The sequence below is a fragment of the Artemia franciscana genome, unplaced genomic scaffold, assembly GCF_032884065.1.
Source record: "Artemia franciscana unplaced genomic scaffold, ASM3288406v1 Scaffold_1211, whole genome shotgun sequence".
In the NCBI taxonomy this organism is placed as follows: Eukaryota; Metazoa; Arthropoda; class Branchiopoda; order Anostraca; family Artemiidae; genus Artemia; species Artemia franciscana.
Window position 1 is genome coordinate 54,600 of NW_027062764.1, and position 27,362 is coordinate 81,961.

At 35.0% G+C, this 27,362-nt stretch overlaps 1 protein-coding gene across 1 annotated transcript; it reads left to right on the forward strand.

Annotated features, from left to right (window-relative positions):
- Nucleotides 1-16,092: 16,092 nt before the first annotated feature.
- LOC136042391 (small glutamine-rich tetratricopeptide repeat-containing protein beta-like) lies at nt 16,093-24,089 on the forward strand. Its single transcript, XM_065727370.1, has 4 exons — nt 16,093-16,255; nt 20,555-20,704; nt 22,082-22,411; nt 24,029-24,089. The coding sequence occupies exons 1-4, from the start codon at nt 16,212-16,214 to the stop codon at nt 24,087-24,089; spliced, it is 585 nt and encodes a 194-aa protein (XP_065583442.1). The 5' UTR covers nt 16,093-16,211.
- The last annotated feature ends 3,273 nt before the right edge of the window (nt 24,090-27,362 follow it).

Here is a 27,362-nt window from a genome sequence, read left to right on the forward strand (position 1 = left end):
GCTGGCAGGTAGGTTTCAGAAGTCACTCAAAATCTTCTCAGAATAGTTTCTTTTATGAGTTCGTAGTCCGGACTATCAACCGTTGGAATAATCATGGCAGCCTCTGTGGCTTTACTTGTCAGCAAGGCCTGGAATCTAGCAGCCCATGTAGCACGACTTCAGTTATTTCGGTTGGCAGTTTGCTTGAAAGTTGTGAGGCATGCATCGATATCCATGCCATCCGTATACTTGACAATCTGGATCGTAGTTTTCACAGATGTAACTGGTGTATTTTGAACGGTGGCCTGATTCGCCTGTACAACTTGAGCAAGAGAAAAAAATGTGAAGTCAACGATTCCAGCTGCTGTCGCTTCTGCTGTCGGCTTGTCTCCCTTTCTCACTCTAGTTTCACCTGAATTATTTTCATGCTCACTTTCATGGAGGCACAAAACATGGCCATCAGACATTCTTCGTCCCTTCCTTCGATCTTACAATCAGCTATGGATTATTTTTCCCATTTTTTCAATCTTGTATACACTTTGCCCTTATCCTGTTTCTTCTGACTTGAATAGATTCGAACTTGGCTATAGGCGAGATACAGATGTTTCCAAACTGCTATGAGGCACAGTCAGTGTGCTTTGAAACCACACATAATAAGTTATGAAAGTACGCACAAATGTGCTATGGAGCATCCAGCATCCACAATATGCTATGAAAGCATGTAAAAATGTACCATGAAGCATCCAAAATTTGCTATGAAAGGATGCAAAAATGTACCATGAAGTATCCAAAATGTGTTATGAAAGGACGCCCAAATGTGCCATGAAGCACGTACAATATACTATAAAAGCACGCACAAATATACTGTGAAGCACTCGCAACGTGCTTGGAAAGCAGGTACAAACGTGCTATTAGGCACACATAATGCAATATGAAGCACCACTTGCAAACTAGTGGCTTATCACCACTCGAGGGGGGGGGGGGGCTCAAACCTTGTTCACTAGGAACACGCAGTAAATGTAGAGCTAGCTATCAGCAAAACCAATGATCGTCTTTAAATCAACATACTACTAATTCAGCAACTTATTCACGAGCAAAACAGCTTAATCCCCGAGATAATTTTCGCAAATGACAATAACGGAGAAATGTTTTTTTTTTTTTTTTTACGGATTATTTCAACTAGATATCAAAACTGAAGCACGAAAAGATTATAAATATTTTTCAGCTTATAGATAGCGGAAAATTTACCATAAAACTAGGACAAACTCATAGCTACCTCAAATTTTTTGTTAATAACGTTTAAAAATATCCCCAATCAAAGATATATCAATGGAGATAACGATAGAAAAATCCCTAAAGTGTCTTTTAACAGCAGTAAATGTCGCGAAACTCACGCTGTAATTTCATCAGTCAAAAATCCAAGTTTCACTATTACTTCACTATATACTCCACTGCTGAAGTATAGAGAGGAGGATAGTGTAGACTTTGTCAGTGGTGCAAATAGCTTTATTGTGGTGTCAATTGGTGAGTGGTGCTAAATCATCTGCTCAAGTACAGGCAGAAGGACAGTGTAGGATCTGTCAGTGTAGTGTTAATAATTTTCTGATGATGCTAGTTGCTTGTATTGGTGCTAACTCCTCTGCTGAAGTATAGAGAAGAGGATGGTGTAGACTTTGTCAGTGGTGCTAATAGACAATGCTAATTGCCTATTTCAGGCGTTGTTCTTAGATATTTGGAACAAAACGTCAAAATTTAGCTTAAAAAGCGAGTAATTAAATAGGGGACAACTCCCCTCACATAAGTAATAACTTCTGTTCGTATTAAGTTTTAGTGTTGCTCCTTACTTTCACTTGAATTTTTTTATTTAATATTACCGATGGTGGCTTTAATCCTGTATTAATCCTGTTTTTAATTATTGATAGTTTCCTCTTCACCATTTAAGTGTTTATCGTTAATAATTGTTAGAGTAGAAAGGACAGCGAGAACTGAAGCTGATTGTTTAATTAAACTAAGGGGGCAACTGCCTCTCCCCTCCACCTTGACCCAAAATTGCTGCTGAACCTACCTAATTAAATATATTAAAAAATAGGACGATTTTTGTCGTAATCGCGGGTATCGGTAATCTCAAGTAATTTCTTATACATTAGGTTATATTTGGCGTACAAAATGTTGGAAAAAATGGCTATCTAAAACAATAAAATAATAATATTTACTTTCGGGAGACGAGACATGTCGCGAGACATCAATCCATTTAAGTTGTGCATAAAAAAAAGAACTAACAATTCCGGAGGCCTGTATTTGCAGTAACAACTCTTTAGGCTGTATTTGCAAGACTTTGCCGTTTGTACACATAGGAAAACAGAATCAACTGTCATTTAAGCGTCATTTAAGACTCAAGTACAGGGAAGGCTGATTATGTTCAAGGATCGAAAACTTGACTAACCATTGAAAATTTAAGACAAATTATGTCTATATTAGAAGTTTGTTGAGTGGTCAGAGCCTAAAGGCACTTAGTTACACGTTTACCTTTATTTTGACCTTTATTGACTGAATTTCAAATGTAAACTGATGCAGTTTGAACTTTTTTGACAGTAAAAACGTATTTAATCTTTCACTCCCCGAATTGAAATCGCTCGTATTGAGTTTAGTTCTAGGAAAACTGGGGTTTGATCTTACTTTCTTTGACTATAATGGGAGAAACGTTGAGATGGCTAGGGCGCGTTCCAGGAGTTAAGGATGACTGCAAGTAAAAGATTGTTCCTTTGGGATAACCGTCCAGGGCTGAATGAAAAGTATGTCGTCCTCGGTTGGAATGGGAGGATGTCCTCCTTATTATTCAATAAGGATGTCCTTCTTATTGTATAGTCAGTAAGTCTCCAATTCACATACAAGAGTATACGTTATATTTCGTTACACCTTATGTCCCAAAGGCTATTCTGCCAGTTATAAGGAAGTCGTCTCTGCCAAAAAAAGAAAACAAAAGACCACAGTCTAGAACTATTTATCAAAATTACGAGGTTTCTATAAAACAAAATAAATATTGTTTGTCTTTTTGCTCCTTTTTTATAATTTGGCATAGTAATAGACTGAATATCACTGAATCAAATTGATGCATGGACATATTAACATGATTTTATATTTCGTTTTTCAATATTTTAGGCGGCACTGTTTTGCCTTATTATTATCCTAATTTTACCCATCCTTTTGCTCATCACCCATTTAACTACCCTAGATACCCTAGTATTAATCCTACCAAGACCCTTGCATCTGAATTTAGCCCTTCATTCCCTTCAAAACAGTTCAACTACGGCGCATATGCTACCCCATGGACACCAAATACAGGCTTCATAGTCAAGCAGCAGTTAGTACTCCTCCATCAACTCTTGCAGTGCCACACTACCAGGATTAAGAAGCACAGTGCAAGTTTTTATAGATTTGTTTATTCGTGTATAGTTCGGGTTCGGGTATTTGTATGTTTAATTAAGTGCAGTTTTCATCATATTGACCCAGGCACGTACACAGGATATTTTTATTATTTTTTTTTGGGTTGGGGGGGGGGGGGGGGGGTAAAACCTTCAAAATAGCAGATATAAAGTAGCACTTTTTTAAATTTAGTAACTAAATAAATGCAGAAAGTACGTATATTGGAAAATACAGATTAACTTTATCTTTACTTTAAATTCCAACCATCGAGCTGAGCTAATAGCAAATTTCTCCAAAATTTCATTAACTGATACAAGAACATCTCTGTGGACATTCAAGAGTGCCAAGTCATTCAGTCGATTTTCACTCATCCGACGTCGAAGATACGATTTAATCCTTTTCATCGAAGAAAATGACCTCTCAAAACATGCTGTAGACGTGGGAATGACACAAAAAATGCTCATTAACTTGTGAACATTTGGAAATATTCCATGTTTGCACTCAGCAAAGCTCCAACCAATGGGTTTTTACTGGTATGTCTTCTGGAGAATTATGAAATGTTTTCTGCTTTAAAATGAGTGGGCCTCATACTGCAAGTGACTAGCCAATTTAAGAACATTGATATGCAAATATGACGAAAAGATTCTTTATAAAAATAAATGTTTTATAAAAAAATGCTAATAATTGCTTTATAAAATCCTAAATGCTTTTCGAATAAATGCTTTATAAAAATCTTGCGTAAAATTTTTTAAGTAAAAATTTTAGTGTTTTAAAAAGTAAAGTTGAGAAAAAGAGTCAAACTTTAGCTTGAAGAGCTGGGCGTTGAGGAGGGAACAGCCTCTTTCATATATGGAGTAATTTCTGTTCGTTTTAAGTTTTAATATCGCTCCTTACTTTCAGTTAAAAAAGATTGTTTTTTTATTTAATGACAAATAAAGGCACACTGCTCAGAATACAAATCGTTTTCAGTGCAGTGAAAATGACGCTCTGTTCTTTAGAAGGTTTAAAGACTGTAGCCCTGCTTTTGTTTGCGGAAATGTCTGTTCCTTTCGAGTTTGGCTTATTTTATTAAAGAGAAGAAATTAGTTATGAGGGGATGGGGACCTTAAAAGGTCCATTGGCCCATTTTGTACTTGCTAATAATGGTAATAAGAATGTTTTGATTTCTGTTGAACAATGTGCAACTTGTCTACCTTTTTACTAAAAAATTTGCGTCGCGATTGAAGGGGGTTACTAGTATAGTAACTACAATTCCACTCAGGTCTTCCGGTCAAACAAACTGAAAATCCTAGCTTGCTTCTGATTCAATCAATATATGTTATCCTCTCGTTTCTCCCCTAAAAATCAAGCTGTAGGAGCTGTGGCGGAGAGGGATGGAGGGTTATTAATCCACTTTGCCGTTTTAATAATGCAAACTGAAAACATTGTATGATTCTGCTTTTAAAATGAAGAATCATTCCAACATTTCTGCCAAAAATTTGGAATAGAAGGGATTGGGGTGACAGAATAGGCTTTTCTATAGCTTTTTATGGCACTTGGTATTAACCAAGTGACATATAGCAATCACTAATTCTGTCGGTCTGTCGGTCTGTCTGTCTGTCGGTCCCGGTTTTGCTACTTTAGGCACTTCCCGGTAAGCTAGGACGATGAAATTTGGCAGGCGCATCAGGAACCGGACAAGATTAAATTAGAAATAGTCATTTTCCCGATTTGACCATCGGGGGGGGGATTGGGGGCCTGTTAATTTGGAAAAAATAGAAAAATGGAAGTTTTTTTAACTTACGAACGGTTTATCAGATCTTAATGAAATTTGATGTTTGGAAGGATATCGTGTCTCAGAGCTGCTACTTTAAATCCCGACCGGATCTGGTGACTTTGGGGGGGGGGGGGGGGTGGGCGGTGTTATGGGGAAACCTAAAATCTTATTATCATTAAATATTATAATAAATTATTATTTTATAAAAATCGATCTTATATTAGTGGAAATTGCTCTGTCGGATTCGGGGCTCATAACATTCTCTAAACAAAATTTCCAAGTTCCTAACTAATTAATGCAAAATCTCTGACGTTGCATGGTTTTTTTTTTTTTTTTTTTTTTTTTTTTTTTTGCTAGTGTATCAAACAAGCAATCTAGAAATTCTGGAGGAATTTCATTTCAACATTTATTGTGAGCTTTCTAAGAGTATTAAGGAGTAATTCGGAGAAATTATAAAAATTTAGGTACTATTAACTTACGAACGGGTGATTGCATCTTAATGAAATTTTATATTTAGAAGGACCTCGTGTCTCAGAGCCTTTATGTTTTATCCCGACTGGATTCGATGACTTTGGGGGAGCTGGAGGGGGGAACATGAGATCTTTGAAAACTTTTAGAGTGGAGAGATCGGGATGAAACTTGGTGGGAAGAATAAGCGGAATTCCTCGATACATGATTGCCATAACTGGACCGGATCCACTCTCTATGAGGGAGTTAGAAGGGGAGGGGGGTTATTCGAAAAAATCATAAGAAATGAGGTACTTTTAACATACCAACAGGTGATTGAATCTTACTGAAATTTGATATTTAGAGAGAATTCGTGTTTTAGAGCTCTTTTTTTAAATTCCGACTGGATCTGGTGATATTGGAGGAGTTGGGTGGGGAAACCCGAAATCTTGGAAAACAGTTAGAGCGGAGAGATCGGGATGAAACTTGGTGGAAAGAATAAACACAAGTTCTAGATACGTAATTAACATAACTAGACCAGATCCGCTGTCTTTGGGGGAGTCGGGAGGGGGTGAGATTTCCAGTGCTTTGGCAAGTTCAATACATCTGGACATGCTAGGACATTGCAAATGGGTAGGCGTGTCATGGACCTGCACAAATTGATATTATAACAGTCGTTTCCCCAATTCGACGATCTGGGGGAGAGGGGGCAGGAGGGAGGGGGAATCTTAAAAATGGAGTTAGGTTTATCTTACTAATGGATAATCGGACCTTAATGAAACTTGATTTATAGAAAGATCTCATGTTTCAGGTGCTCCATTTTTGATTGAGATTGGATCCGGAGACAAAAGGGGATGGAGGGGGGAAACACATATCTTTGAAATTGGAAATCTTGGAAAACTTTTAGAGCGAAGAGATCGGGATTAAACCTGTTGGGAATAGTAAGCACATGTTCTAGATACGTGATTGACATAACTAGACTGGATTCGCTCTCTTTGGTGGAGTTGGGGGGATTTCAAGTACTTTGGTGAGTTCGAGAATAAGTACGAGTTATAGATACGTGATTGACATAAGTGGACCGGATCCGATCTGTTTGGGGGAGTTGGAAGGATTTCTAGTGATTTGGCAAGTTTGGTGCTTCTTGATGTACTAGGACAATGAAATTAATAGCTCCAATGAATAATCTATCAAAAGGAATAATCTTGGTGAAAGCTTGAGAAGTCTCTCGATAAGGAAACAAGACAAAGGGAATAAATCGATCCCAGTCTCACAGGTTATCCGCCACAAACCTCTTCAAAAGTTGAACAAGCATCCCGTTCAAGTTCTCAACCAGGCCATCTGTTTCTGAAAGGGTGACTTCCGCATAGGTTTTATTCCGTTAATTTTGTACACCTCAAATAGGCTCTTACAACACAGACAAAATTCAAGACCTACTCTGTCAGGATCTCTTCTGGAACACCAACCAGACAAAAGTACTGCAGAAATACTTCTGCAATTTTTCTGGCGTTCATTGATCTCTAGTGTATCGCCTCAGGATAACGAGTGGAATAATCCAATATCACCAAGAGGAATTGATGACGGTTCCAGGATGGTACCAATGGTCCCAAAATATTTGATATGATCCTACTGAAAGGCATTGCAATGAAAGGCAGTCGAAACATTCAGCCGTCTAACTAGCTGACAGGGCTGATAAGTACATACAAACTGTTTGACATCTAGACTTAACCAAGGCCTGAAGAACTTATGGATGATCCGATCTAAATTGCGTGCAACTCCAGTGTGGCCACTCATTGAAGATTCATGGATGATTCTCAGCACAAACGACCAAAAGGCTTGGGAATTATTGGATGTGCCATCTCTTCTTTATCCAACCAGATCTTGATCTTAATGTAGAGAAGACCGCTGACGGGTTTGAAACTCTGGCCTAAACTAGCTAGAGTGAAACACTTCGTAAGTGTAGAATCTTGTTGCTGAAGGTCAGTAAATTTCTTATAAGTCAGCTGTTCTGGATCAACATCTGATGGTGTTTCTTTAGAGATTTCTCGTGTCCACTCTGCTTTCTCCTTTCGTCGGCATCGTCCACTCTTTCTGTGCCTCAAGTTGCCATTCTAATTCTCCGACTTTACCATATTCTAGGAAACATTCTATTCTAGGATGTTTATGACTGAGGGTTGGGTCTCAGCTTCCAATCCAGTGTGGTCTTTCGCTCTATTTGACAGATGAGTAGAGACAGCAGGTCTATCTTCTTCCGACCATCAGAAACTACAATTTCTAAATTGCTTCGGAAGGTATGATTGCCATGTCTACCTCTACATAGCCACTATGTAGAGGGTATTTATTAAAATTGCAGTGGACGCGCCAGATCTCCGTGGTTGACAATTTTTGTTAAGCTGGGTTTCCGACGTACCTTCTATAGACAACAGTTATGGAAGCTTCAATGTCAGTAAGGAGCTCTGCTGGCTTCCCGTGTATTAGACTATTGGCACAAAATCTCGCCTTGATTCTTTCTTTCAGACTTGGACTGCGTCCTAACAAGTTTTCTCGCCTCCTCGGCTCCTTAAAGTCAACAGCTTTGTGATCAAACTTTCCACAGTTAAAACAACCTCGTGCCCCTTTATTAGTTTTCTGGCGTGGAGTATCTCCACTGCTGGATCCTGTTTTTTTCAGATTTGGCATTCAGAGGCTTGTTCGTGGCTTTAACTGGTTGTGATTACTTCGGATTTATTCCTTTCCTTGAAGAAAGATGTTAGCTTCCTTTCAATCCTTCGCTTTTGTCGTATTTGTGGGCAAAAAAAGTTTTCAGCCACTTTGCAGACAACCAGGAGAGTTGAGTCCTCGAGTTCTCTCCACCAGATGCGTAGCTGGTCATTTTGATGGAAGTAATGCATTGTTCCATCATCAGTTTTCTAAGGATATTGGCAATCTTCGTTCTCAGAACATTTGCGGTTGCGACCGATCTGTAGTAAGTGACGTCCAACCATTTGATCAGCAGCTGCTCTAGCTTCTTACCGTAATCAGTAAATGACTAGTCTGCTTCCCTCTGGGTCGCACAGAATAGCTGGCAGGTAGGTTTCAGAAGTCACTCAAAATCTTCTCAGAATAGTTTCTTTTATGAGTTCGTAGTCCGGACTATCAACCGTTGGAATAATCATGGCAGCCTCTGTGGCTTTACTTGTCAGCAAGGCCTGGAATCTAGCAGCCCATGTAGCACGACTTCAGTTATTTCGGTTGGCAGTTTGCTTGAAAGTTGTGAGGCATGCATCGATATCCATGCCATCCGTATACTTGACAATCTGGATCGTAGTTTTCACAGATGTAACTGGTGTATTTTGAACGGTGGCCTGATTCGCCTGTACAACTTGAGCAAGAGAAAAAAATGTGAAGTCAACGATTCCAGCTGCTGTCGCTTCTGCTGTCGGCTTGTCTCCCTTTCTCACTCTAGTTTCACCTGAATTATTTTCATGCTCACTTTCATGGAGGCACAAAACATGGCCATCAGACATTCTTCGTCCCTTCCTTCGATCTTACAATCAGCTATGGATTATTTTTCCCATTTTTTCAATCTTGTATACACTTTGCCCTTATCCTGTTTCTTCTGACTTGAATAGATTCGAACTTGGCTATAGGCGAGATACAGATGTTTCCAAACTGCTATGAGGCACAGTCAGTGTGCTTTGAAACCACACATAATAAGTTATGAAAGTACGCACAAATGTGCTATGGAGCATCCAGCATCCACAATATGCTATGAAAGCATGTAAAAATGTACCATGAAGCATCCAAAATTTGCTATGAAAGGATGCAAAAATGTACCATGAAGTATCCAAAATGTGTTATGAAAGGACGCCCAAATGTGCCATGAAGCACGTACAATATACTATAAAAGCACGCACAAATATACTGTGAAGCACTCGCAACGTGCTTGGAAAGCAGGTACAAACGTGCTATTAGGCACACATAATGCAATATGAAGCACCACTTGCAAACTAGTGGCTTATCACCACTCGAGGGGGGGGGGGGCTCAAACCTTGTTCACTAGGAACACGCAGTAAATGTAGAGCTAGCTATCAGCAAAACCAATGATCGTCTTTAAATCAACATACTACTAATTCAGCAACTTATTCACGAGCAAAACAGCTTAATCCCCGAGATAATTTTCGCAAATGACAATAACGGAGAAATGTTTTTTTTTTTTTTTTTACGGATTATTTCAACTAGATATCAAAACTGAAGCACGAAAAGATTATAAATATTTTTCAGCTTATAGATAGCGGAAAATTTACCATAAAACTAGGACAAACTCATAGCTACCTCAAATTTTTTGTTAATAACGTTTAAAAATATCCCCAATCAAAGATATATCAATGGAGATAACGATAGAAAAATCCCTAAAGTGTCTTTTAACAGCAGTAAATGTCGCGAAACTCACGCTGTAATTTCATCAGTCAAAAATCCAAGTTTCACTATATATTCGGTTCACAATTCCATTTCTGATCACACTTATATCGTAATCCGTTTAGCAAAACACAAGTTTTACTAACTCTACACTACAGCATATAAAAAATTCATCCTGTGGTTCAATTGTAACACCGGTAGATATTTAACTTTTCATTGAATTGCGACCACAGAGGCGTATATCAGGCTGAGCTAGATAATAAGTTGAAAAATAAGCTTAGATAAAATCACCACAGTAAGTTTTTTCAAATCAAGGAAAAAGATTTTTCTGATCATCTGTGGGCTAACCTAAGTACATCAGTGAGCTTAGTCTCTGTTCCTAAGCTAAAGTTTTAAGTCAAAGTTCTTTCAATATTGTAACACATTCATAAAAGAAAGCAGCATAGTTCCTAATAGTGCTGAAGTCAAGCTCTAGCAGTATTCCACTTTTGGATAATAGACTTTGTTGACGCAAAGCCTTTTTTGTACAATCCAAGGGACAAAAATCATTTTTATTTCCATTTGCTTCCTTAGTCCCTACCATCTCCTTACATTTAGACATTGACTATCATACAGGTCATTTCTTCATCTTCATTTTTAAGAGTTAAGTAATGTAAAAATCTTATGCTACGGAGCTTATGGAAGTGAGAGTGTGACAGGCAAAATTTCAATGTAAAACCAATTTGCTTAAGCTCCTTAGCGTGAACCACTTTGCATAAGCGACTTTGTGGTAATGTGAAACTGGGATAAGACTTTATTTCTACTAGTCTTATATTTAAATATGGCTATATAGTTTTTATTTTTTGAAAATTCCTTCTTATTTTATTTTGATTACTTTTGATTTAAAAAAGGAGCTACAAGCTATTAAACTCATGTAGCATTTTTAGCCACTGCTAAGTTTCCATGTTGACAAATCTGAACAAAAGGTAGTAAGATTCAAATGGATTTGAACAAAAGAACTCGTTCAAATCTATTGGAATTCCGTATCTTTTCTACTGACATGGCTTCTAACAAGAGAGGAGAATGTTACCTTCTAGTTATTACTAGTCTCAATTTTACTGGAAGTGAAGAGAACATATCAATAGAAAAAATTAAACATTCTTATTCTATTAGTGTACTCTGTGATTCTTATAACTTGTAAATTGGCTAATTTAAATGCCAATTATTTTTACACTGTTAATAAAGCAGTTATATTGTGCTTTTGTTATTAGCTTTTCATTATTATCCCTAGGTCAGATGTATAAGATTTTGACGAAATCTTGTGTGTCTTTGCAGTTAAAATGCCGAAAAATAACTGGGTGTAAGTAGTGATGTCACATTTATCTGTGGTGTTTTTCATTTTCTGTAAAATTTTGGCAATAGATTTCAATTCAAAATGTTTTCAAGGGTTGGTATAAAATATTCATCTTCACATAATTTACTTAGGTCTAGGATGAAAGTCAAGAACCTACATTACTACATGCCTTTTTATGCTTTTTCCAAATTAAGTAGTTGCCTCTTGTGCTTGGGTAAAAGTCTAGGTTGATTACTTTTGGTAAAACTCTAGTTAATTGACTTCATACTATCTCAGAAAGGGTTTAGGTTAGGAAAATGAAACTTTCAGGGATGGGTCTACAGGCTAAAGTATGTCTCTGGAAGGTATTTTAAAGTAACCACCTCCATTCCTCCCTCTATAGGGCACTGAAATTTGCCTACATGACAGGTCTACACCTATTGAAATTTTGACAAAACAACATTTTACCTTAATTTTCAGTTACTAGTTTCTTTTTCTCTGCCTTTAGTTCTGAAAATGTAATTCCTGTTATTTGAGTAGAATTTTGAGCCTTAATAATGGTTTTTTTTTAATTTAGAAAATGTATTTGCATATCTTTAAAACCTTACAAAATGGAATTGAGCAAAGTTATGAAGCTGAAAACAATTTTGTTGTACTTCAATTAAGCAGAAGATCTATTTTTCAAAGTTTCACTTTTTTAACACACATTTTTTAAAGGTCATCAAAGGTCAGGGCCCTCTAGAGGGAGAAGGAGTAGAGGTAGTTGCTTCAAAATACCTTCCTGGGACATACTTTAGTATGTAGATTCATCTCTGAAAGGTCTATTTTCCTAACCTAAACCCTTTCTGAGATAGATAGAAGTCAATTAACTAGAATTTTACCCTACTTTTTGCTATCTTGGAAAGGGGTAAGGTTAAGAAAATGAAACTTTCAGTAATGAATCCAGGGTCAAAAACATGTTCATGGAAGGTATGACAATCTTCTGTGTTGACCATCTTATGCTTTCTAAGTCTTAGAAATTGGCCTAGCCTACTTGACAGGTCTGCATTTATTAGAATTTTTGACAAAAGACCAATTTACCTTAATATTCAGCTATCAATTCCTTTTTCTTTGGTGTTAGTTCTGAAAATGCAATTCCTGCTATTTGAGTAGAATTTTAAGCAATAACAATGTTTTTCTAAATTTTGGAAATGTATTCACAGGTCTTTGAAACCTTATTAATAATCACTTCTACCTTAAATTGAGATCTAAGCACTTTTTTAGCTCTTAAAATTGTCAAATTTTCAAAAATTTTTGACATTTCATATAACAGACTTACCAATAGAGCAAATATACCACTTGATGCCTTTTGTATGTTCTTTACAAATATAATAATCACTTCTGCCACAAATTCAAATTCAAACACTTTCTAATCTCTTAAAAATGACAAATTTTCAATTAAAGTACAAGTTATCCGTTTTTTCCAACAATATAATACTATGTTTCTTCTTTGCTAAAATTATTTATAATAAGGTTAGGTTAGGTTAAAAAGTGCTTAAATTTGAATTTAAGGTAGAAACAATTATTATATTTGTAAAGAGCATAAAAGAGGCATCAAGTGATATGTTCACTTTATTAATAAGCCAGTTATATGAACCGCTATAATTTTACTGAAAACAGTTCTATTTTAGGCTACTTCATTTCAGCATAAAATCTATTTTCCAAGGTTTCAATTTATTAACATAAAGATTTTTAAACATCATCAAAGGTCACTACTCTCTTGAGAGAGAAGGAGTTGAGGTACTTCAAAATACCTTCCCAGGACTTGCTTTAGTCTGTAGACCTATCCCTTAAAATTTTTTGGTATATGTTTACCTTTGTTCCAAGAGCTCTAAATTGTGTATTACTGAATATAGTATGCTTTTGATAAGTTTCTAAAATCTCCCTCCACCAAGTCTAGAAATGCATAAAGTGGGCTTAATTACAGATAACTTTACATGTAGAGCAAAGCACATTAGTCCATGAGCCCTGCAGGCAGCAGGACAAGGTTTCTGTTTTATATTTATTCAACAAAAAGTGATAAAACTAAAATAAAAAACTCAACTAAGGTTTATTAAATAAATATAGAATACATACCTTGCCCCACTGCCCATAGGGCTCATGGACTAATAGGCTTTGCTCTATAGGTAATGTTACCTGTAAGCAAGCCCACTGTGCATTTTTAGTTTGCCCTATGGACAATGAGGGTCAGCCAGAAATATTTGCACTTCTCTAATAATGACAAAAAAAAAACAATGTGTAATTATCATAATCTTTCTATATGCAGTAATATGCACTTTAACAAAAGCACTTGGAACAAAATTAAACATTTACTACTTTATTTTCCTAACCTAACCCCTTTCCAAGATATTGGAAAGTAGATAAACTAGAATTTTACCTCATTTCATAGTATTAAACTAGTTTTCTCCAAACAGCTTCTGCAAAGGAGAAAATATGGATCCAGTTCATTTTGAATGAACTAAATTGTCCATTCAAATTGAATATCTATTTGTTAATTGTGGACTTATAGCCAGGCTTCTTACTTTGTCACCTATTTTCCTTTTGAGTTGATGAAATGACATTCTTTATTTTACTGGACCCCTATTTATAAATGGGGTAATTGTTCCATTAACTGTTTTTCACTGGGATTTTTACTGAGGTACTCCCCATGAAAAGGTTCTCCTTGAATCATTGACTTCTTTTCCTTCATTTTCTTCACAGTGGTTAATATTGGCAGTTTAGCAATTATTACTCTGTTTAGAATACACTGGTGAATTTTCATAAATTGTCACAATATTTCCACAGTTAAATTGTACTGTATAATTACTTGCAATATCTTTCCCCTACTCCTGGCTGTCAATTTGACTAGGGACATTTTCAACCGCTTTTGCTTTTTACATAAAGAGACAGTAAAATTGCACCCCTGTTTTTAGATAAATTGTTGCTTTCCATGTTTTTTAACAACTGATTTACAATAGGTCATCCTTCTTGTCTGTTTTATTTTTCATTTGTGGCTAGTAATTTATATTAAAAAGTATTTTATCTATAGCTCTATAGAAAAAAAACTGATTGTACTGTATTATATTTCTTTGATAGTGACTATCCCTCTTACATTTCTTCTGCTTTATTTCAGTGTCATTTCAAAACCAAAAGGTTTTTCATCATAGGTTCATCATTATATCAATAGGTCTAAATTTTCATCAGTCATATAGGCCATGTTGTTTTTGGTCTGATCTATATCTAATGATCTCAATATTTCATTGAGATTGACCATGTCCACCTTGCATTACATATGCTTTATTTTGATTTGAGAACAGTAAGTCCTTTCATCATTGTTTTATCATTAACTTGTCAGTAATGTTATATGCAATGCCATTCCTGACCTCAGTTTGGCAGATGAATGCAATAATGTTGATGAAAAGGTTGTTTATCCTAGTGAATAAAGCCATTTGCACATGCATGAATGGGATTTTTTGAACAGTTTCATTGGTGCCTGAAAAATGAAAAACAAATTCTTCTTTTGTGGAAGACTAAAATTAGATATTCATAAAGATCTCAAGGAGGTACAAAGGTTTTCAAGCATTTCAAAAAAAAAAAGAAAAAAAAACAGAGATAGTGGAAGCAATGCCCGTAGCTGTTAAGCAAGTAGTAAGGTGCAACCAGCTAGTGCATTATCTTTGTCAAATAAATTAGGACTTTTCTTCAGATTATTAAGAGTGATACTTAGTTTTTGAACGAAAAAAAAAGTAGTTAATAGGCAATAAAAAGGTAAGGGCTAGTCAAATAGCAAGGACTAGAGGAAAGCCACTTACTCATTCATATCTTGTAGAGGCTGTAGTCCAGAGTAATCAATTTAAAAAAAAGTTGTTTAAATGGAATTTGTGAAAAAAGAAGTGAGAATAAAGCCAATATGGACAGATTAATCATAAGTTGATATCTAAAAATAACAGGGGACATCATCAATAGGGGTGGCTAGGCCATAATCTTATAAAAATAGGGGATATCTTATACATGTCTAATTGGGTTTGTATACCTACTCATGTACTGGTTTTAGCCATAGTAGTCCAATTATTTCTACAATAGTTGTTGGAATAGGGACAATATTAGGCAATGAGGGGAAATGTGAAAAAGCAAAAATAAGGATTTTTATGTCTGTTTGTTTTGGGTATTTATACCTATTCATCTGTATTTTTACAGGCTGTAACCCAGAGTGGGTTTTCTTTTTTTTTACACTTTACTTAGGTATTAAAAGAGGAAACATTTACTTAAATAGCTGTTGAAAAAGGAGGAAAAATAAGCCAACGTGGAAGGAATAAGCATTAGCAAAAATAAGAGACACTTTATGCCTGTCTATTTTGGTATACACATTTACTCATCCATTCTTTGTGCAGGCTGCAACCCAGAGGGGTCTATTCTTTTTTTGTTTTGTTAGGCATTGGGAAAGGAAACCTGTATTGAAAATAGTTTTTGAAGAAGGAACAAATCAAGCCAATTAGAAGGGAAGAAGCAAAAGTAGAAAGCTTCCTACCATACCACTTCAATTTGGGTATATGCATCTGCTCATCAATATTTTGTACAACTGTACCTTAGAGCAGTCAATTTTCTTTTTAATTAGTTTTTAAAAAGAAAACTTGAATTGAAATAATTACAGCAGTGGCCTAATATGAGGAGGGGGAAAGCATGAGTAGGATGAGGGGGTAGGGTATATTTTTTTTTTGTTCTCTGCACCTTCTTATCCATATTTAATAGCCTTCTTATCCATATTAATAGCCATTGAAAAATGAACCTGAAGTGAAGAAGGAACCAGAGTTGAAGAAGGAACCAGTATCAGAAGCTGACAAAGCAGAAGCAGAAAGATTAAAGACAGAAGGAAATGATCTGATGAAGGCTGGACGATTCCTTGATGCAATCAATTGCTATACAATGTGAGCCCTCTTTTTATATTCCAAAAGTATTGTAGGGTTTATTAAAAGACTGTCATGCTGTAATATTGCTGGATAGTTGTAGACAGGAATATAATGCCATATAGCCTATAATCTAAGGGCCTTTTCTAAAAGTGTTTCTTCAAAATGAGTGAAAATATCACTTGAGATTCTTTCAATGAACATACAGAAAAAAAAACTCTGTGTGTAGCCCCATACTAAATACACAATGCCCTTTTTTGATGCCTCATTTTACTTAAGTAGCAATAGGTTTGTTACCCATTTTTTTTTTAGATGAAGTGTCTTCATCCTGGATACTTCTTTGAGATTAAGTACCTCGTTTTTGAGATTATTTTCCTGTAAATATAATAAAACTGTCTGAAAAATTTTATGTTGAAGGACTTCCCCTATCATCTGCCTTAAACAGTTCTCCAAAACTTTGGAATATTTGGAAAAAAAAAACAAAATTTTTTCATTATTCAACATGAAGAAAATTCAGACACCAGTTAAAGCAACATTTAGTATATCTATTAACCTCTGCTAATTGTTGATGTTAATAGGTACCAGTAAAAGTAACTCCTCTGTTCATGTTATGCTGGGTAATGCTGCACTATAAAGGTGCAGATTTGTTATGGTCTACTATGACAGTGTAGACACTATCAGTTGTGCTAACAGTTTTATAATAATGCTAATTGCTGGTACTAACTCCTCTGCTGAAGTATAGGCAGAAGGACAGTTTAGACTCTGTCCGTGGTGCAAATAGCTTTGGTGCCAATTGCCAATCCCCTCTCCAATTGCACCAATTGCCAATTGTGCCAATTGCTGGTACTGGTGCTAAATCATCTGGTGAAGTATAGGCAAAAAGACGATGTAGGCTCTGTCAGTGGTGCAAATAGCTTTATTATGGTGCCAATTGCTGATTAGTGCTAAATCATCTGCTCAAGTACAGGCAGAAGGACAGTGTAGGCTTGGTCAGTGGTGTTAATAATTTTATGGTGATGCTAGTTACTTGTATTGGTGCTTACTCCACTGCTGAAGTATAGAGAGGAGGATAGTGTAGACTTTGTCAGTGGTGCAAATAGCTTTATTGTGGTGTCAATTGGTGAGTGGTGCTAAATCATCTGCTCAAGTACAGGCAGAAGGACAGTGTAGGATCTGTCAGTGTAGTGTTAATAATTTTCTGATGATGCTAGTTGCTTGTATTGGTGCTAACTCCTCTGCTGAAGTATAGAGAAGAGGATGGTGTAGACTTTGTCAGTGGTGCTAATAGACAATGCTAATTGGTCGTCTTGGTGCTAATTAGTACCATTTAAAATAGCTGCTCTACTTATCTTTAAACTGCAGGCCTCATTTGTTGTTCTAATGTTTATTGTTCTAAAATAAAAATAAATTTCCAAGCTATCAATTGAATTAAATTAAATAATTAATTTAATTGAGCTAACAATTGAAATAAATTAATGCAATATAAAAAATCAAATGCAACATGTCATTGGCTCTAAATGCACACGCTTATCTAAGGAGCTCTTGATCACGTGGTAAAAAGACACATGCCTTAGGCATGCCACTTTCCCTCTTAAAATTAGTTAACCCCCCCCCCTCCTCGTAAGAAGTTTTGAAAAGAATGGCCTCAAGAATTTTTTTTTATATTTGTACTGAGCTTCGTCTATTCCGGGGGACAAAATCTTCAAAAAAAATATTTATCTCATACAGGTATGTGATTCAGTGTCTATAAATAGTTCTAAAGACATTAATTTTTGAAATATAGAAGTTAATGTGTTTTGTATGAGGTTTTCTAGTAAGGCAGTATGAAACTATGAATTTTTACATTAGAGTGAGATGTGAATTTATTTTTCTGTCCTTCCTAAAGACAAAAATAAGAATATGTGAAGCAATATTTAAAGACACTTTTGTCTTACAATTTACTAAAAAAATAAAAAGTAATATTTTATTCCTATTTGGTGACATCTCCTGAAAAAAAATAAATCATAAATAAGAATACGCTGTTGTAGTTTACATATAACTTAAATAAAATAAGGTTCCAAAAGGAATATTATAGGCTTAATTTTTGTCCTTGTTTCTTTTATAGAAATCAATAATCTAACCTTTGCACAGCTTATATATATATATATATATATATATATATATATATATATATATATATATATATATATATATATATATATATATATATATATATATATATATATATATATATATGTATATATATATATATATATATATATATATATATATATATATATATATATATATATATATATATATATATATATATATATATATATATATATATATATATATATATATATATATATATATATGTATATATATATATATATATATATATATATATATATATATATATATATATATATATATATATATATATATATATATATATATATATTATTAATATTAGCGCCTTCTTTCCTTTTTTTGGGGGGAGGGGGGTGGTGCTGAGGAGGAAAGAGTCCCTACAGCCAATAATGCATAATTTATTTATTTCTATGGATTAGAAAATAACTACCTTGTTTTTTTTTGTTTTTTTTTTGCATACTAACCTTACCTTATCTGATTTATATTTAGTACAGTTTAGTATAGAAACTGAAGTATCCGTCGAAATTGAGGTAGTTTCGGGTTGTATCCAATGAAACTTGGGACTGTAACTGAAATCCAAATTTCAATATATTAAAATTAAGCTAATTTTGAATTATACTTATTCTCTTGGTAATACTACACTGTCAGTGGTACCTGTAAACCCCTTAAGCCTTGGAGGTATCTCTTTCTAGTTTTTGAATTTTACTAGTTCTGCTGGTTAGTACTCCACTGCCCATGGTACTGGTTGTTTTAATTTGCCTTCAAACCTTGAATAAATTTATCAAGCACGTGAGTGAATTTTCTTTTCAGTTTTTCATACTCTTTAGCTAACTACTACTGCTAATAACTCACTGCAGCACCAAGCCGCCTGAGGCCAACACAGCTACGCACGCTCCTCCTCCAACCTAATCTATTTAAAGCCTCCTTCTTTACACCATCCCAGGAAGTTTCCATTTCCTTTAAATCTTTATTTATGACATCCTCCCAACCCAGACAAGGACGACCTGCTTTCCGTGTAGCCCCAGACGGCTGGCCAAAAAGGACAATCTTCGGGAATCTGTCATCCTTCATCCGCAGAACGTGGCCAAGCCATCTCAACCTTTCTTTCATTATAGCCCCAGAAAGCGGGATTGAACCACACTTTTCGTACAACCTACTGTTTGAAATACGGTCAGTCAGCCGGGTACCCAGAACAATCCGTAGGCAATTTCTCTGTTATTGGTTTATTCTTAAGAAAAATATATAATGACATGCTGTTGAATTATGCGTTACTAAGTATATCATTTTTTTGAACTGCTGATGTTTTCATATCACTATGTATTGTTTCTTCTTTCTTGCACTTAATCGTTTTAGTTTGTTTCTCCATTGGTCTTGTCAGATATATGCTTAAGCAATAGTAAATGGTTGAATTTGAGCTTGATTTGTGAGTCAAAAGGCTTTCACTAAGGAGATGGTGACCAAGGAAGTACATATAACCAAGAAAGTTTTACAGCTTTCTGTCCTGTGTCAACCTTAATTGCCTTTCAATTTTGATGAATTATTAGTAATAGTAATAGTTTAGCTTGTTGTTGTCAATCCTGTTGGCCTATAAACTTCAAGCCAAAAAATGTGGTTTTGTCGTACTTTTTAGGACTATAATGACAGAAAGGCTAAGATGGACAGGATATATTTCACAGGTGATGGATAATAGATTGCCAAATAATTTTCTTTGTGACGATTCATCTGGGGCCCTCGTCCCTGAATAGGGAGGGAAGGGAACATAAAGAAAAATTTACTTCATTGGAGACGGTAAAGAGTGGGGCTTTAAATAGCCTGGGGTGGATGAGGAGCGTGTGTAGCTGTATTGGCCTTTGGCGACTTTATAGGCTAATGAAATAAAGATTGAGGTCGCAAGGCTAAAATTTTATGGACAATGTATGACAGATTACTAAAGACTGTTCTATTTGGTCATCCGCCTGGAGACCAACAAAAAGCAGAGCCTCCCTTAATAGGGTAGGAAAAGATTATAATTAAGGAAAGTTATAACTCCTTGGGAGGTTTTATAGTGTAGGCTTTGAATAAATTGGGGTAGAAGAAGAGCGTGTGTGACTCTTTTGGTCCTAGGTGGCTTGGGGCTGCAGTGACTTGTTAGTAGGAGTAGATTTCTACTGTCTCTATTTTATTATTTAGCAAAATGTTTCCTTCTAGGGCTATTAAGCTTGATGGACAAAATGCTGTATATTTTTGCAATCGTGCTGCTGCTCATAGCAAAGCTGAGAATTATAAAGCTGCTGTTGATGACTGCAAAAAGGCAATTGAAATTGACCCTAAATATGCCAAAGCCTATGGTAGGATGGGGTAAGTCGCAATTTCTTTATTCTATAATTAAATGGAATCGTTGGATTCCGAATTTGCCAAAAGAAAGAGATTAATAATGCTGATCATGGTGAGATATAAATACAGCCCACAACTATGTTAATTGGCTAATTGCTCTTGTGCTGATTTGTGCTGCTGCTCATAGCAAAGTTGGGGATCTTAAAGCTGCTATTGAGGACTACAAAAGGGCAATTGAAATTGATCCCGAGTATGCCAAAGCCTATTGCAGGATGGAGTAAGTCGCAGTTTTTGTAATCTGAAATCCTTGGATTTCATCCTTGGAATTATGTGAAATCCTTGGATTCAAAATTTCCTAAAAATCTTGCCAAAAAAAAAGAGATTAATAACGCTAGTCATTCTAAGGCCTAAATCCAGCCCACAAATACTAATTGGTTAATTAGATTTTTTCAATCATCCTTATTGTAATTGCGTTGCTGCCCGTAGAAAAGCTAAGGATCAAAGAGAATGGGTAACTTATAAGAATAGAAATTGTGCTATTGTCGACAAAAAAAAAAACAACCAAAAAACAATCAATGCCATCTAGCGTCTGGAGAGACTTGACATTTTCCCAAGCTTTGTAATCGTTTTTCTGTCAGGAGCTGAGATTAGACACCTCTGCACTAGTTTTACCAACTTTTAAATGAATTATTAAATTACACTAAAAAAATGTCCAGTGTTGCCAAATGTTAGATGTCATTGAAGTTTATTGATGGTCAAAATGTTCTTGTTATTTTTCTGTAGTTGGCCTTATTTTTGTTAAGAGTGAATAAAGCATTTTGACTTGTAGTGGAAATTTTTTTTTTTATTCAATACAGAAAGATTAAATATTTTGATGGAAAAACTTAAGAAAAGAAATGTAACAAGTGGTTTTGTGGGCTTTGGTTTGAAAACATTCTGAGTTATACATGACATTCGATGAAAATGAAGGAAAAATAATTAAGGAAACAAACTAGGATGATTTTCAGCCAGTAAAATAAAGCAACAAAAAGGTAAAGCAAAGTTTTCCGCAAAGCCATCCTCATCCTTTAAAAAAAAAGAAGGAAAAATGTAAGGATACAAGAAAAAAATTAACTTTTTAAAGTAAATTATGTGGAGCCAGGGAATGGACCTTTTGATCGAACCAGTCAATTTTCTGGCTCCGTTTTTTTTTAAAGCCCTTTTTTTTCTTCGTATATTTTGGGGCACTAAGGATAGTTTAGCGGAAGTCTTTTTCCAAATATTCGCATTGTCTTTTCTTTCACTGGCTGAAAATCACACTCTTGTTTAAATTCTTAATTTATTTGATTTCTTCGTTTTAGTCGAATGTTGATTTTGGCATTTGGGATGCTCCCTTCTCTTTAACTACCATTTCTTTTACAGCCTTGCCTACTCCGCCTTGAAACAGTATAAGGAATCCCTTGAAGCGTATCAAATGGCGGTGCAACTTGAACCCGGAAATGAAAGCTATCGTGTCAATGTCAAGATATCCGAAGACAATTTGAAGCAGTCAACGCCAGAAATGCCATCTCTTGCGGCCCGTGCTGATGCGGCCCTTGGTGGATCTGCTATCTTAGGCATTGTGGCAGATGCTATCCTTCTCGGTGTGGCCCGTGCTGGATCTGATATCGTAGGCAATTTTACAGGCATGTCAGATGCTGTCATCGCAGGCATTGTGTCAGATACTATGGCCAGTCCTTCTGTGCAATCTTAGTAAGTACCTATTATTTGGGGTGGGAGCTAGAAAATATTTTATTAGGCTTAAGCTTGGATTCCATAGGCTAGTGCTTCCTGGGCCGGTGTAACATTTTTCAAGCTTAAAGCGGCAGATCCATTTAACAAGGTTGTTTTCACATATATTGTAGAACTGGGTTTTCTAAATCAATGTGTCAACTTAGACAATTTAATATATATATATGTATATATATATATATATATATATATATATATATATATATATATATATATATATGTATATATATATATATATATATATATATATATATATATATATATATATATATATATATATATATATGTAATCTACTAAACTTTGAAATTTTGATAAATAAAACTGGATTTGTGCTTTCTATATTTCAGTGAGTCTTTGCTTACTTGCCTCTTTTTTGTGGGCAAACTTCTGTTGATAAATGACAGCAAATGCTTCAGCTTTTTTGCCATCATCTTCAAGCTAATTTCTATATACAAGTAGAGGACGATTTAAGTTATTTTTCTTTTTTCCTGCTCCTGGGATGCTGTTTATAAATTCGTGCATTTTTTATTCATCTGTGTATCTATTAATTTTTTCCAAGTAGGATTTTCTCCAATTTTCTCTAATTTTCCAATTCCAATTTTGTCCCATCTCAGATCTTTTGGCCTTTTTTTGTTCCCTGTGAGTCTTGAGTAGGCTTGTTTTTATGGGATATGTGTTTTGGGTCTTGAATTCTTTCTAAAATCCTTTTCTGCATCTCTTTTTGCTGTGCATGCATTTTGGCACTCATCATTCCACCATGGTTATCTTTTCCTTGATGATAAGTTTAAATATTGTTTGTTGGTAGCTCTAGGTATTCCTACTGTAACTTGTTGTTAATTCTCCCCTGATAGCTGCTTAGAGTCCTTGTCGTATTTTAGCTTGGAACAAAAAAGTGCTTGTCATGGTGTAGGCTATGATGTTAGTGATTGCCTTGGCTGTATTAATAGACATAGAGTTGTTAGCCGGCTTGGGGATTGTTGTCAGCAAAGCTGGTGGTTCGGGGTTTTGTTTGGTACTTGGTAGGCTTGTGGGTTTTGCTTTCCTCTTGCTGTTACTAGAGGTGCTGCTGGCTGGTGCAGGGAACAGTGATGAAAAGGTGACAGGGATTGGAAATCGTTTTGTGTTGCTAGATGATCGTAATGTCCTTCGAGTCTCTAGTATGCTGCATGTTGGAGAAAGTTGAGTGTTTGTTTTTAATTTCAGCCCTTCTAGTTATATTATGAAGTTACCTGTATTTGAGACATAGCCTTCTGTTATTGGAATAATGGGGACCATTATAATTTATGCATTTAGACTGGACTTTATAGTCATTGCTTTCGTGTTCTCCTTGGTATACTATGCATCTACTTGTTGTGTTCTAAATTCTAGGAGGTGTGCCAAAGCCTGTGGCACTTTGTTAATTGTATTTTTGTATAGGTAAAAAACATACATTCTACCCCCCCCCCCCCGAATACAAATTCAGATCTTAACTTTGTCCATGGGATTCGTAATATAAAAAAGGCTCTCATGACCCTCTCTCTTAGTTAGACAGTAGAATATTTTGACCTAGCATTGAAAATTATTGGTTTTCTTTACAGCATCGATGATGTGGTCGAAGACATGAGCTCAGCTGAATTGAGTTCATTTTTAACCCAGTAAGTGTTTTTTTATTAATTTTGTCAAATCGCATGGTAGTTATAGTGGTCCTATAGTGGGGGTTAGAAATCCCCACCAGTTTTCTTCTTTAAAAAAAAAACAGAACTAAAAAATATCTTATAAGCTTGTAAAACTTGAATTACAACTCAAACCTTACGAGATAATATTTTATCAAGCACGTCCATGGGTTCTACTGTAGTTATAAAAAATGTTCCATTACGCGTAGAATATTAGAACGCTGATTTGAAATAACGTTGTTCCAACGTTTATTAAGTTACAGACGTTCTGCAATTCAATACGGATCTTATTGACGGCCGCATTTGAGAATTTTTTGCGAAAAATATGACTGGTCTTGTTACGAGACCTGGAAGTTATAACACTATTTATACCCTTTAATCAACAATCTAGTTCGAAAACCTGAATGATTTTATTTCTCTGCTAGCAGCGAAGCTTGTCGGGTGGCAAGTATAAATAAAACTGAAACATAACCATATACATGTTAGTCTGAAAAAATTGTTTATTATAAGGGCCAGGTAAGAATATTTACCCCCTCTCCTCCCCTCCCGTAGTGTAATTTGAAATCCCCTTTTCCATAAGAAAATTTTCTTCAAAGTTTGAACTTGACCCCCCACAGCCACGAGACAAAACAGGATACAGTTGCTAAAACTACGTCTAAAATTCGTCACAATTTAATAGAACCTACTTATCAAGACCTATTTACTATATAGGAATTTTTTATGATTCTAATTGTTTGTTTCATTGATATAAGCATTGGATATTTGCAATATTTTTGGATTAGTATACTTTTATGCTCATCTTTTGTTTTTAACGTGACGATTTTAGTGATATTGATGAAACATAAACTATTGAGTTGTGCATGTTGCACATTTGCTCCTATATGAGTCGGATACCTGTTTGCGTTTCAGCATAGATTATCTATTGGGTTTTATCAGATATCTCACTCCTAGCAAAATACATAGGTCAATGTGTCCTTCAATTACATTGGCTATCTAACGAAACAATCTGATTGGAGAAAGGAAAATACTCTGATTGGATGGATTCAAAAATATTGAAGTGAGAAATTTGCGTAAGCATCAATAATTTGTGGTTTTAGTTCATTGGAAATTTTCTTCTGTTTACCAAAATGCTGTTCAGATGGTGCAAATTAACATCTTGTGGTACAATTTTAGTCTGAAAACTGGTCCAGTTTATTTCAAAATATTGACAACGCTGGTTTTGCCCAAACGCTATCTCTACTTTGTATTCGCAAAATATTCATTGAACATGCCTGCTAAATAGTAATAAAAAGAAGTAAGAATGTTTAGTTAGCAAAATAACAAAACGAATATAAATTTTTTAGTTAGTTTTAATTGTTAATTGAAAACCCTCCGTGTAAAAAGGAAAAGAACGGAGCATAAAAAAAGAAACGAAAAGGCACTAAGCACGAAGCAAACCATCGGGTTTTAATCGGATAATATTAACCTGTAACTAAATATATAACTTCATAACATCTATAACTAAATGATTGAAAAGCGAAGAAGATATTTTGTTAAGTCGACAAAGACTTGTCGGAGTTTTGACTTATGACAGTTTGTAAAGATGTTCCTAAACGGTGTTTAATTTGAATTATATGAGGGTGCAACGGATTTATAAAGCTTCGAAAGAAGAATGTGGTTTAAACATAGTCTATTTGTGACAAAGGATGATAGACTAAAAAAGTTATGAACACAGTTGAAAAGGTTGAAAAGTTAAGACAAAGGATGAGGAGCATTTCATATCCCAAGTGCTGAAGACAAGGTAAACACATAATGCGTAGATCAGAATCTAATTTTAAAGGAGGCGCTTTGACCATGCAGTAGGCTATGAAGATAATATACATTTATGGGATTAAATTAAAAATATTTCCCCAGAAAAAGTTTTTCCAAGAAAAAAAGCCCTATGAAAGAGCTAAACAGCCATATAAAAATATAGACAAATTAAAGTCATCGAAAGTTTAAACTTAAAACGAAAATAAATTATCACCAATTAAAAAATAAAAATCAGGTGAACCAATGAATAATTAAGGTGTTTATGTGTGCCGTAGGCGAGTTGATTTGGCAAAAGTCTAAAGAACCAGAATCCATTTTGACAATTTCTCTCTTTAGTGTGTTCAAGACGCCAAAATTAAAATATATCTCGTTTTCAAAATCTAGTATCTTCTCTACCCTTTCCCAGAGAGATTGTTCAGTTCCTTGAAAAACCATAGCCTTGGCTGCTGAATTTTTGTGTGCAAAAATTTAAGCATTAAATATCTGTAATGTATTTACTGTAGTGTAAAATCTTACAATACAATTTTATAATTACTGATGATGGAAAGAAAACCCTGAAAATCATCCAAATTAATCACAAATGGCAATTATTCAACCTAGGGTCAATTTATGGCTTTTTGGATATACTTGAAAGAGTTGTTCATAACCTATTCCCTGATTATCCTAATTTTTGGAGACACATACGATAGACGCAAAAGTCAAACATTCCTGTGAACCAACAAAATAAAATGAATTGCTTGTTTTTTTTTTTTTTTTTTTTTTTCTTCTAAGTTTTGTTAAACGTAAATGTTCTCTCACTCTTGTTAAGCTGATTTTTTTAAATAAAGAATAGATTTAGATGTTTAAGTGACGGTAAAATTTGAGTGACATTGTCATAAGATAAAATTTATAAAAAAAAATAATAAAAAAAAAAAAAAATTATAATAAGATAAAATTTATAAAAAAAAAGCCTAGATGATCCAAATTGGTATTTTGGAGTCAAAATTAAATACAAGAAATAAACAGAAAAAAGGTCAATAAATTGAGAGAAAGGGAAAAACTATTTGACATCGAAAACATAAAATGACTGCGAAGGTGACATCTTGTAATGAGTAGATGATGGTGGATGAGTAATTTCGGATGAAGCCCCAAACTGCTCATGGTGCTCTAGGACCAAAACAGAGAATAAGGAGATCCTACCTGCCCTATGCAGCTAATTCTTTCCATAATAAATACATAATATAAAATTATTTAATAGCTAAATTTAAAGAGCAGCAAAAAATATTACTGCAAAAAAACGACTTCAACCATGCCTACACAATAAGAGGAAGGGGAGTTTGAGGCATTCCTCCTCCTGACATTGGTCAAGCCATCCCCTACCGCAGAAAAATAAAACACTATTCTAGTAAAAACGTCACTGATACAAGTAATACCCTCCTCCTCTTTGCAGAAAACTGTCACCTTCCTGCAGAATAAATGATTGGAACTG